The sequence below is a fragment of the Desmodus rotundus genome, chromosome 4 (assembly GCF_022682495.2).
Source record: "Desmodus rotundus isolate HL8 chromosome 4, HLdesRot8A.1, whole genome shotgun sequence".
Lineage (NCBI taxonomy): Eukaryota > Metazoa > Chordata > Mammalia > Chiroptera > Phyllostomidae > Desmodus > Desmodus rotundus.
The window spans coordinates 129,041,813-129,055,428 of NC_071390.1; the positions used below are offsets into that span (position 1 = coordinate 129,041,813).

Sequence of the window (13,616 nt, forward strand, 5' to 3'; positions counted from 1 at the left end):
TCAGTCAGAGATTGGGAAGAATCTGTAGACACAATTTGAGTCTCCCCTCTCTGGTTCTCTTATTTTCTGGATGTATCCCTTTAATTTCCAACTGCTATAGTAGTGCCAAACTTTGTCCTTTGATTCTTTTTTTTAACCATTTTATTTATTTATTTTTAGAGAGCGGGGGAGGGAAGGAGAAAGAGAGGAAGAGAAACATCAGTGTGTGGTTGCTTTTCACATGCCCTTACTGGGAACCTGGCCCGCATCCCAGGCATGTGCCCTGACTGGGAATCGAACAGGTGACCCTTTGGTTCGCAGGCCAGCACTCAATCCACTGAGCCACACCAGCCAGAGCTGTTCTTTGATTCTTTACACAAGTAAGACTGCAGATTTCTATCCAAATTCCAGTTGTCCTATGTCTGGAAAAGCCTCCAAAATCTTTCTACTTCTAGTGACTTTCCAGTGTTTTCAGATAGTTGTTTTTTAATATAACTTTTCTAATGTTTACAGGTTTTTTTGTGAGTTGCTTATTTTTCTTTGAAGTCCAGTGTAAATGACTTCAACATTATCAGACATGGAACCTACATTTTAAATAATGTGGTCAGAGTAGACCTTATAAGGAATGTGGAATTTAAGCAAAGATTTGAAAGAAGAGAGGGATTTAGCCAGTGACAGTTTCATTCTTTCTTTCTTTCTTTTTTTTTGAAAAGACTCCAGGCAGGCAGAAAAGAGATAGCCAAGGTGGGAAAAGACTGATATGGTGGGGAACAGTAAGAACAGCAGGGGTTGGGGAAGAGTGGTGCAATCAGACATGCATTTCACAAATATAACATCTGCTATTTTGTGAGTAGACTGTATGGATGCAAGTGTCAAAACAGGGAAATAATTAGGAGGCCATTGCAAGAATTCACGGCAGAGAAAAAAGCCGAACAGAGAAGTAGCAATGGACAGTGGTGAGAGTAGTGACAAGCTAGAGATGCTATGAACGAGGAGCCAACAGATTTTCCAACGTATTGGATGTTGGATATGAAAGAAAGTGAGGTGTTCAGAATGACTCCAGGTTTTTTTGGCAAGTCATACAAAAGGATGGAATTGCCATCAACTGAGATGGAGAAGGCTTCGGGTGAGTCAGTTTAATAAGACAAGTTTGTGCCCTAAATGCTCATACTCATGAGTGAGAGATGTAATGAAATCACTAATGTGATCAACTCACTGAACTAACGTGCTAAGAACTTTTTATAGCAGTTCTGTGGGTGAGCAGCGGAGAAAAATGTATCATTTCAATCTGTGACGAGCAAATAGGTAGCGATGGATCAATGTATTGAAGAATAAGTTGGGTGTCAATGTGCAAGGAGGAAGAAATGAGTGATAAAAACTAATCCTAGGCAATAGCACAGAAATGTAAGAATTAATGCTAAGAGCGTGGGGATGGGACATGGTTCGGTGTGACAAGAGTCAAAGCTGTGTGATGATGTTGACCGGAAAAGGATGGAGCACTGGAAGAGAGGAAACAATGGGAAAAAGATAATCAAGCCAAAGATATGTAATGCACTGTGCTAATGAGCTTGCACTTATCCCACAGGCATTGGGAGGTGCAAAGAGGTATTTTAATGTAAATTAATGTAAAAATCCTTGGGTGGAAAATAAACCAGCAATTTGTGTTGATCCTTTTTTTCTGTGCCTTGTGCAAAGGCAATTAAACATACAATAAGTAAATCACAGTTCTACACTGTGGTCCTGTAGGACCTTCCCTGAGCTGTCCTATTACAGTGTTTTAATTTGATGACTTTTTTCTCTGGCATGACTTAATGCCTTCTCATGATCTTAAATAGAAGGGGACAATACACACGAAGCGAATAATGCCAGTTTCCCCGTTCATTTGGGTGGAATATTAAGTGGTTAGCTGGTTGCCAATGCATTATGAATCAAAACGGTTTTACAACCACTGAGGGAAAACACTGATGCTACTGAGTCTCATGGTTATTTCTTCTCTTCAAGTCATGGGCCCCAGGAGGGAGACATCTGGGGACTTTGAGTAGCAGTCAGTCAAAAGCATGAAAAGAATTTATTTCTCTTACTCTTATGACAAAAGGTAGAATTGGTTATAAAATGTTTGATATATGCGTTTAGACACATATCAGTGAATCTAGTAATAGTGTTATATTTGAAGGCCTGGAAAAAACAGTACATCACATTCCTTGGGATATGTTAGAATTATCAAATGTCTTGAATAGAAGGGGTAGGGGGTTCGTTTTAAATGTTAAGCAGTATTTAAGTTCATTAATATTTATGGTTTCTATGTAATACATAAGGAAAGACTGGTTTTAGAGCAAAAAGATGTGGATTTGAGTTCTAGCCCCTCCTCCTCGTGGTGGTTTGATATTGACTGAGTCTCAGACTCTGAGCTGCGTCTCCGCCTCCAGTAGCCGTGAAGGTCGTGGGGACACTGATGCGGTGGGACCGTGCACACCGAGGAGCACTGCTGAAATGTAAGACGCACTCTTTCTCACTACTGCCATATGCTGCACATTGCACAGTAAACTCCAGGTACATCTCTCCAGGCAAAAAATGTGTGTGAGATTTAATCCACTGTTGAGTTAACATAGAACTACATAAAAATGATGTATGAATTGGTTTCCTTGACTTGTGTAATGTAAACCTTTGTAAACTACTGAAATAGGTTCTTTTCCTTTTAGACTAAATAACCAATACATGAATAAGCAGTTTTCATGCACCTCCCACCTTTTGTATGTCCACCCGTCTGCCTTTAAACAACTATTGTATAGTTAGCTTAAGGCAAAAGTGTCCTGAATGGTGATGGAGTCAAAGGTTAGGGGTACCTCACAGGACGGATCTGTAATCAGCAGCCCCCTGTGCTTCCCTCTTTCAGATGCACACATTTCTTCACTCTTTCAGCTGTTGTGTCAGATGAATTATTTGTCACAACTTATTGTTGTTTTTAGTGAATGAAACAGTACAGACCAGTCGATGGCAAAATTCAGCGTAAGAAGATGGCTCTCCAAATCTAGAAATGAGCCTTTGTTGAGTGCTTTCACTCAATGGCTAGTCCAGACATACATTAGCCAATTTTGAACTTAGAAATGAACTTAAGCCTTAGATCAATAATGGAGATTTCAAATATATGTTTTTTTAAAAAAAAACTACAAAGCTTTTGATTTCATTTTTAAAAATACCCATGACATGAACCTCCTGTGTGAGTGGTAGGTGTTGAAAAACTGAATCGTCAACATTATTACTATGCTCATAATCATTATCATCCAGATTGAAAAACCAGCTCTTTGGTCCTCAAATAGTAAATTAAACATGCAATTTTAAAAAGTTTTGCTAGAACCTATATAATTACCTTCTGATTTCAGAGAAAACAGATGGAGTTCTTATTCTTTTAGAACATTATAGAATGAATAAAATTCTTGAAAGTGAAAACCTGTTGATTGGACAGATATTCCAGACACCCAATTTCTACTTGACTATGAAGCAAATACCTATTTTTGTATATGTAAAGGACTTCGGTAGCCCAATAATGACAAACTAGATCTATTTAAAGTAGGAGGCAGTAGTGTCACTTGTACACCACCGAAGATCCAAGGTGCGAGGCATCGGTCTTTGGAAACAATTTGAACTTGGTCTTTGATAATGTTCGTAAATATTATATCTGAGTGGCATTCTTTGTGGAATGGACAAAGAAATTGTATGTAGCAAACATACCCTTATTTTAATATTTTAGATACATGGGTAAATGTTGGATTTAAGGTAAGCTAAGCTACTTTGCATAGAGCAGTAAGAGCGTATTTTATATTTCTATACTTACTACTTTTCAAAATGAGACCATTGGTGACTCATATCTCATTGGATTATTTCATTACTCAAGTTACACTCTTATTCTTTCATATAGGAAATCATAATGATATTTTGGATTTCAATGTGCTAGTGCTTCAGGGAAATGACGTGTGTGTATGTTTGTATGTGTTTGTGTGTGCTTAATATTTGCCTTTTTGTTCTGTATTTTGGGATGAAGCTAGGCACTAATGATGTTATGACTATTTTTAACACTAACAAAGCCCTTTGAATCTATAATGCTAGAAATATTTAATTAAAGCCTATTTGTGGAAGTGTATAGTAAAAACATAGATTTAAATTTGCGAACTTATCACCTGGTGTTCCCAGACCTCACTGGTATTGTTTTATTTTGCAGACATGTTCCTTTCATCAGCCAGCCATGTCTGCACTGTACTTGCCTATTCTCACACAGCAGTTAAATGCAGCTATTGGACAGGGGCACTTTGTCTTACTGTTTTGGTACAAAGGAAAAGAACAGACTGATGATTTTACACCTTTACTGAAGCTGAGTCATAAGTGATTGGGTTGTAGGTCCTCACGTTTCAGTTTCCAGGCTGCCAAATAAAAAGCAATTGTAAAATTGGACCAATTTTGTTTACTTTTCAGACCACGTCGATGAGCGAACAGTATGCAATGGGATTGCCCCCGAAAAGGATGTAGATGGATTTCATATTATCAATGTTGGAAGACTGTGCCTTGATCAGCATTCTCTCATACCTGCCACTGCCAGTGCTGTCTGGGAAATAATCAAAAGGACAGGTGGGTAGCTTGTGGTCTGCGGGACATGGGTGCAACGAGCCAAGCCAAGCATTTGTACATTGCCTTGACGGAACGACCTCAGTCCTTTTGAGTGAAAGAAAATGATAAGCCAAAAAACTTCAATCTGTAGAAAAATGTAAAGTTATATAAGTCAAAGAATAATCCAAAATAAAATAAACGGGGGGTAACTGTGCTTGCATCTCACCGGGAGTGAATTTTCTAATAGTAGATTTGCCTCCTTACTTTTAAGCTAAAAACAATGTGTTTCGATGTAAATTTTCTAAAATATATTATGTTTTTGCTTACCTTTAAAAACAGAATGTGCTGAACATATTTGAATCATCTCTAAGGACCTAGGTCTTTAATTACAAACATTTACCCTTGAATTATGCTGTAAATACTAATGTAAATCTCACAGATGTGTAGAGACACTTGTGTCTACATTAATTAACCCCAATTGCCTTTTATATTGATGATTCTCCTGCTTCCACCACTGTCACTTCCATTTGTGACAGCATCTTCTCCTTTCTAAACTGCTTTTTCCAATTGAAAGAGAAAATTTCCAAGGGAAAGTAGATCCTAGAATTATACTCTTAGAATCTTAGTAGTGTGGGGGGGGAAGCAATTCAAACATCTTCCCTTTACGTATGAAGAAACTATGACCAAAAGTGGCAAAGTGTATTAAATCTGCAGTTTTATATTTTATATCTTTTTAAGTCCCTAACTTTAATGCTTCTCTCCTATGGAGTAAAGTGCATGAGTTTTGTGGAAAATACTTTTTTTCCTTTCCTTTTGTTCCAATTGTGCTCAAAGTGTGATTGCCAATTAAAGTTGGCATTGTTGGACTTTGCTTACTTTGTAATTAGCAATTAAAATATTTTAAGTCTCTGTACTTCTAACTCTTCATATGTATCTCAATATTTAGAAGTAATTTAATGGAAAGAAGGGAAAGGGACTAGACAAAGACCATGTATGAATGACCCATGGACATGAACAACAGTGTGGGAATTGACGGTAGGATGAGTGGAGGAGGGCAAAAGGGAGAAATCGGGACAACTGTAATAGAATAACAATAAAAAATGATTTAAAAATAACTTACTAGCAACTTGAAAATATTTGTGAGTTTCTTTCATGAAGACATAATCATAGAGGAAGTGACAAATCCAAGATGTATAAAAAGAATATTTATAAATAATGAATGTGGACACCTTATAGGCCAGCCACACAAAAATCCAAATTTAATTAGACGTTTTTAAAGAGTGTTTCAGCTGCTGTTCAAATGCTTATTTGCTTCTTGCTGTTGATTACTTAAATCAAACTCTGTTTTAAGGAATTGAAACATTTGGGAAAAATGTGGTTGTGGCTGGAAGATCGAAGAATGTAGGGATGCCCATCGCCATGCTTCTACACACCGATGGAGGACACGAGCGGCCGGGAGGTAGGTGGGCCCCTAGGCAGTCTGTATACCTTTACAGTTTTCTTACTTCTTACAGTCATCAAATCTAAATGTGCGAAATCGTGACTTGGTGTATTTGCAGGTTTATGCAAATGAAGGGTTCCTTTATTCCTCATCTAATTACATGGGTACCTTGAATGTAAATAAAGGAATTACTGGAACTATGCGGCTACTTTGTTCCTGTTTTTTATTTTGGCTGTATATACTTTGTCTAAACCATTAACAATATAGACATTAAGAAAAGTGGGAAGCTAGTAGATATTTCCATAAAATCACATGACAGATATCTACACACTCACACACACACATGAGACAACACCAACGCATGGATATATAGATTTCTTGTTATTAACCTTGGTGAATTACAGTTCCCTGATTTCAAGTTTTCAAATACCTGTTTTAATCTGGGTTGACATAATGCTTATGAAATAATTTAAGCTGAAAAGCCCTATGAAAAAGTAAGCTCATGGTAATACATTACTTACCTAAAATGGTGAGTGATGAGACTGGAAAACTGGTTTTCCGTCCTGGGCCTAAGGATTTAAATGCTGCCACAAATCAAAATGTGCATGCGGATCATGTCGAGTTTGAGCCTGGTAGCGACTCTGGGGAACTTTAAAAAGCCTTAGTGTGAAGAACTTTTTGAAAGGCCAAAGCCGGTGGGGAGAACACAGTTTTAATGATAACCATCTACAAAGTTACATTTCTAGTTTTACTCTTTACTTCTAACGTAGTCTGTTAGGGCTGTCTGTCTCCCCTAGGGTATAATAGAAACATTGATTCATATTTGCCTTTATGTAATAGGTTCTATCTAAGCAAGGTAAAACAGCCAGACAGTTTACTTAGGTATACTTTTTTTTGTTGGAAAATCCTGACCAAGAGCCAATAAACAGTTTTTTCATTTTTAACATTTCATTTTATCTCATCAATAACAAACCAATAACATAGCTGCACAACTGTATAATACTTTCTCATAAACAGTCTTTACTTAGTTCTCAATAATTCTGGCATACGTGTATTATTGGCATTTAGGAGCTAAAGAAAATGAGCTTTAGAGGCTTCAGGTGACTTACCAAGGCCACACGAGGAGGTGGTAAGTCAGGGCTGGGGGCTGAGCACTGGCTGTGTGTTTAGGAGGACAGACCTGGAGTCAGACCCTGTCCTGCCAAGCCCTGCGTCCTCGGACAAGTCATTTAATCTGCTGTACCTCCACTTCCCTCATCTGTAGGATGTGTATAATATTAGTATCTCCTTCACTGAATCATTGTGAAAGCTAAACAACATATGAATGTAAAGCACTAATTATAGTGCCTGACACAGTAAGTTAGGAAAGCCCTTGTACATGTGCACTGTGGCTATCAGTGTTATTTCCATTATTATGCTCGAGTTAATATCCACGGCCACACTAACCATGAAGTTTAGAGCAACATGATCCAAGGTTAATGATGTAATTTTTCACCTTCGTTTAATTTTTTTTCTGCTGGGTTTTATGTGTGTTTATTTTGGATCAAATCTAGTCTTTGTTGCCATAATTTGCAAAAATGTAGAATTTATAAAGTCTATAAAGTATTTGATTTCAAATATGACATCATAATAGTCCATACTTTACAGGATACTTTTTCTTGTTGATGTCAATAAACTATAAGCTAACCTCTTGATAAATTTTAATTTTGAATTATTTGTCATATATAAGTCTAAGAAAATTAGACTTATATATGACAAATTAGCCTTTATTAATACAATTTTAAATTAGATATTCCTATGTCATAAAACCTATTAACTTTATAAACAGTTTATACTTTGTGTTATAAAATATTCTCACTTGAATGCATGTTAAAAACTGAATCAAAAGTGGAATTAGCTATATATTACTGGTTACTTAAAGCCAGGTAGTTAAATTTACATTTATTATGGCCGCACCTAGGTGCTGGTATAATTACAGTATCTAAAAGGTAACAAATTATATTAAAATGATGTCAGACAGTTTGTAACATGGGTGGTATTTAATCGCATGCATATTTAATAGGAGTGCGCTGACATAAGTGATCAATATGATGAGTTGTTGAGAGCTGTTTACTGAAGTTTTGGAGTCTATGGGGAAGTTAATATTTCGAATGTCCCTGTTTGTATACTTACTGTATGTAATAACTACGTGTCATTGTTAACTAACAGAGATAATGAAGGAGGGTTAACTTGGCCAGTTCATATCTATAGAACGTTTTCCGATGACACTCACAAGGTTGAGCATTCAGCTCACAGTGTATCTCTAATTAGAAGAGACTCAGAACCCCAATGATTCATTTGTGTTTGACAGCCGAAGAACTGCACTAGGGAAAAATGGCCATACTGTCATTTAGCTGGAGTGACATGTGGCTGCTCATGGCTAGTTGTTAGTCTTGATTATTTAAGGGGTGGATCCCTGCTGTTTTGTGAGCGAGATCTTTTAATTTTTCAAGGGCTTGATATTTAGAGGACAGAAAATGTGCTAAAATCTTGAGGTCAATGGGTAGTGCTGGTCCTCAACACAGCAGGATACTAGAGGGCCAACACCTTCTACTAAGGACACACCACGGCAGAAGGCCCAGTGGAGGACGTGGCGTTCCAGCCACTATGTAGCTCACAGGGAGCAAGTGAGGAGTAGTTCCTGTCCTCCAGGAGCTTGTAGTCTTGATGCTAGTGGTGGACATGATCTGTAGGTGAGTGATTTGAATTATAAATATTCAGTGGCACAAAATAAATGTGGCATCCTTAAGCAAACATGGTAGTCGCTCAGGGAAGCCCATGGTTAATGGGGGAACATAAAGAGACTGATAGTGGACAGTCCCTTCTCGTGAGCCCCACTACTTGTTAGGAGGTTTGGGTACCATTGTGACCACCCATTAATCACAGTGTATTCTTTTAACTTCTTTGTAGTAACCTGCCCAGTTTTACCTTCTTTCCAGATGAAAACCGAATACCACTGGCTTTGGCACAATGCCTTCGTTTTTAACTTGACCGTGAGGAAGTAAGAGAGAAGTTCTACAATTTCTCTAAAACAGCTTTGTTTCCCTTCAAGATAACAAAGTGCCATAATGACTAAAGCATTATGAGTTTTTCACCAAAGGAGCATAGAATATGATTTTATTTCAAATTCTTTTAGATAATTAGCAAGTTTCTTTCTGCATATTTTTATATTTTACGTAGGATATCTCATCTAAATAGATCCCCCTAAATGGCTGCAACATGGGTTCCATGTGCCTCTTTTAGCCAAAAGGTGTGGCGTCAGGCGGTGGCATTGGTGCTGGGACTTTTAAAACAGCATTTTAAAAGGGCCATCAAGCCACTGATGTTGCTTACAGTTCTGTGGAACCAGGGATATTCTGGATCTCATTCAGGCATTGCACTGTCAGCACTTACCCTATGAGACACCAGGGTAGTGGTGAAAAAACTTAGTCCTCTGTTTCCTGAAGATGATCGTCTGCCTCCTCAGGGTTCACGTCTGGACACTGTTTTTTTCAAAGCACTGCTTTTGTATCGGTGTTCAGCTGCTGCACTCAAGCTGCCGTTCTGTTGCAACTTTCTGTATATCAGGTATTTTTTATTCAAGGAGCACCCTGTCTAAATGGAAAACCATGAGATGTTTTGCTAGTAGAGTGCCTTTCTTTTGTGAAAATTGGTTCCAGATGTGAAGGCGAACCGTTCGCCAGCCCGAGAGCATCGTTTCTCACCGACAGGAGGTGCCTTCAGGTAGTGAGACAGGAGTGGATGTTCCAGGCAGTGCGACAAGATGTGTGTGGTATGTGTGATTACGCTCAGCCCAGTGCCAGGTGGGGCCAGGCACTCTGGGGTGTCAAAGAGAGGAGCCAAATAGGAACATCTCGAAATGCAGGAGTGAGGCAAAGGGATCAATACCGAGACTCTTCGCCCTGGCAGGGGAGTGGAGTGCGATGTTTGCTGCCTCTGGAATGAGCCATTGTCAAACTGGGTCAGGGAGGCTGGCAGGCATTTGCTGTCTGCTCCCCCCTTCACACGACCCGTGAGTTAGAAGTCCTCATGATAAGGTATTAGGATATTGTGTTTTGTGATGTCTCTATGTTGATTAGATTTCACTGAATTACAGCTTTGAGTTTGCATAGTGGAAAACAATAGGAAAAAATCAAATACTTGTGCTAGTCTCATTTTCTCTGCTGCATAGTAAGAGTACAGTTTCATTTTCAATGTCTCCTCAATTCAGACAGCTAGGATCTGAAAAACACTGTTCTTGGAGAATATCATGTATTCTCATATCAAATAAGTGGGACTATTACACTGTTGAAACTAACAATGAACATTGTTTAAAATGTAAAGTGAAGTTGGAATCTTTCTCTTTTTCTTTCATTTTCTCTCTCGCCATGACCTCTGAGGCGTTTATCTTATCACCAGCACAAACCATCCCTTTTGTAAAGTCTGTAAGTCTGAGTGTCCCAGGCATCACTCATAAGGATACTGTGGTCTGCTCCAACCTACCTGTTCAGCCGTTCCTCCTGGCACTCTCTCTCGGGGACCTGATGCTGAGACTCCATGAAAATACACATGCTGCCCAAACACATCATCTCTTCCTTGCTTCCTTGCCATTGTATATGCTGTCCCCCGTGTGTGGAATGCCACTTCCTGTCACTCACCAGCTTGCCTCTCACCTCCCACCTCTTTCAGGATGAGGCCCAGATCCTCTAAGCTTTGCACATTGTATATGCTGCAGACACAATACTAGTCCTATTGCATATTAATTATCCACCTGTTCTCCTTTCCTATACATATGGGAAATGAAATTCTCAATGACAAATATCTTGTCTTAGGCTTTTTGTTTCTCTAAAATTTAGCAGAGGGCCTAGTATGTAATAAAGCAGCTAGTCAATTAATAAAAGTTTATTTACTGTCTCCTATATGCCAACTACTGTACCAGTATTATAGAAAATAAGACCACAGGTGAAGGTGTTAAAATAAAGCAAACATTGTCATTTATTGAAAAAAAATTCCTGTATAGAAGGAAGGAAGGGGAGGAGGAAGAGAAGTAGCTAGGTACTTCCTACACATTAATTTCTTAATATTTTTAAATTATAGGCATTTATGTAGAAGTATTGCTTAAGGCTCCTTTTTCCCCAAGAATCAGGCCACAGGGGAGGAAGGTGCTTCGTGACTACGAGGAAGTAGAGAGGAGGCCTCAGGACCCTGGGGCGGGAGGGGGAGTTGTTGCTGAGGCATTAACTGGCATTAACCGAGAGAGGTCACAGTCTTGTACAGTAAAAACATTCAGGATCTATCAATTTGTTTAGACTAACTTTTTTTCCTCAAGCTGCTGACATGTGGTGCTGTATTCTGACAGAGGGACTGACTTCTTTGTCACTAAGCATGGGCACATTAGGGTGAACAAGTCAGATGCTGCCCTGTCCTCTTACGCTTGTCGTCCAGTAGGAAAGGCGGCCGTGAAACAATTAGGTGTGAATGATTAATCATGGTAATTGTGCAAAGTGCTGCAAGGGAGAAATAGAGCTTTCAGTAATGAAAGGCTGAGTTGAAGGGAGGGATGAATGATTTCTAATTACAATTATATAAGGATGTTATACCCCTTTTTGGTCTACCTTCTGTTGCTGTTATAATGGGATGTTTTTATTAGCTACATCCCGTTACTACTCTTCACATCAAACTAAAACAAACAAACAAACAAACAAAACTCACCTCACAGGCAGAAATAAAAAATACCTTCTACTTGAAGTTATTAAAAAAATGTTAAGATCTAGAAGAAAAAGTTTACACAAAAGTTTACACAATGAGTAACTCATACCATAAATATAAATGATGATCTGATGACTTCAATGTAGTCAATGGCAAGCGGTGTTCTTTATAGAAAGGTACTAACTGCTTAGAAGAGTGTGGGCCCTATTCTATTTGATCGATAAATATCTCTGAGGGTTTTTTTTTTTAAATTCTCATAGTGTGTTGATCTTTAATCTGAGGTCTTTTTCTGTTTCCCTGTGTGAATGTTCTGCAGTCTCTCGGGACCTTCTGGCATTACTTCTATTTGCCCCTTCCCTCATCACTGTCCTGATTTAACTTCTTACCTGTACCATCCTTCAGCATCCCAGCGTGAGTGTTTCCTCCTACTCATTCATTATTCCTCGGCTCAGATGGGACTTCCTTAGCAGGCTTCTCTGGTAATCCCTCCCACCCCTCTCACACACTACCACAGACAGACATCCTCAAGAACTCCTTTTCACAACGTTTATCAGTTTGTGAGTGTCATTTATCAGGGCATTCCTTGACTAATGTTCATCACACTCACTCGACAGTTAACTTCACAAGAGCAAACACCAGCTTTGTGTTTCTGCCCATTTTATCTCCAGTATCTGTCTAAAAAGTCTGTGCAAAAATGAGTGAATAAGTGTACCTGATTTATAAACCAAGGGTGTCAAAAGTTTTAATACAGTTATTCCTAAGCTGTATTCTTAGGAACACTGATGTCCCACAAGATCTTAAATAGATTTTAATTTTTAAAAAGGGGAGAGGAATTAGTCAAATTAATTTGAAAAATCTGGATTAAACAAGATCAAACATAACTTGACTGTGATAGTTCCCAGGGGCTGTGAATCTCTGAGAGAATAATAGTATTTAGTATTTGACCCTGGAAGTTATTGTTTTTCCCCAACACAGTATCTATATATAAATGTAAATATACCTATGTATTTATTTTTACATCTACTCTACTTGCACTGGTATACCCCCGAGGTCCACCTCTTTTGCACGGAAAGGATGAGTAGGAGGGCCGTGAACAGCACCTAGGTTTTGACAGTGTCTGCGTTTCTTCACGTGGAAGTGCAGGACCTTGGGAATACCCACTTACTTAGTTCTAGTCTATAATTTGTAAGCATGTCTGTAGAATCAGACATTGTAGTAAGACTCCTGAGTTTATTTTCATCTGGTAATCTTGGAAAGCAGGAAATAAATGTAAGAATTAAATAAAGCGTTAAAAAACAGAGCCCACATACATATCTTTTAGATAAAATACTAGAAAGGGAAGAGCCGTTTTCGGCCCATTGTCTCACTTGGCCGCTGTCCAATGGCCGAGCTGGCTGGCTAGCTCTGGCCAGGCTTCAGGAGGGTCTGGCTGGAATGCGGTTGGTTTTTTATAGCTTAAAATCTGTTTCACAATCACGAATGCTACTACTGACCCTGAGCTGGCACTTGGTCACCTGAGGGATTGATTCATGTGGGTGATTAACATATTTCATTCCTACTAAATGGAGAACAATCCTAAAAATCTAAGACTTTAAAACCAGCGTTCTCATTTTAACTGCCAGTCGTTCACACCGCAGTTGCCGTGGTGCCTGGCGCAGATTAGCTCCCACAGCAAGAAGCCCAGCATCGAGGAGCCCGAGCTCTCCGGTCGTGTTGCCCGTGTTCCCCGAGTTCCCTCTCTGTGTCTGCATTTCTCTGTGAGATGAGAATATGTGAGTTTCTTGGGAGGATCAAATGAGCCAATACTTTTAAAGAATTTAGTGTTTACACATACTAAGTACTCAATACATATTAGCTACTACAGTGTACT

General features: G+C 38.8%; 1 protein-coding gene across 2 annotated transcripts in view; it reads left to right on the forward strand.

The window, feature by feature from the left end:
* MTHFD2L (methylenetetrahydrofolate dehydrogenase (NADP+ dependent) 2 like) overlaps positions 1 to 13,616 on the forward strand; it is a 96,021-nt gene that overhangs the window by 24,380 nt on the left and 58,025 nt on the right. The window contains exons 4-6 of one of the 2 annotated variants that reach the window (XM_053923083.2): positions 2,409 to 2,471; positions 4,447 to 4,599; positions 5,930 to 6,037. In XM_053923083.2, the coding sequence (XP_053779058.1) occupies positions 2,409 to 2,471; positions 4,447 to 4,599; positions 5,930 to 6,037 (324 nt within the window). The remainder of the gene's footprint in view (positions 1 to 2,408; positions 2,472 to 4,446; positions 4,600 to 5,929; positions 6,038 to 13,616) is intronic. The other variant, XM_024579532.4, reaches the window with a different exon arrangement.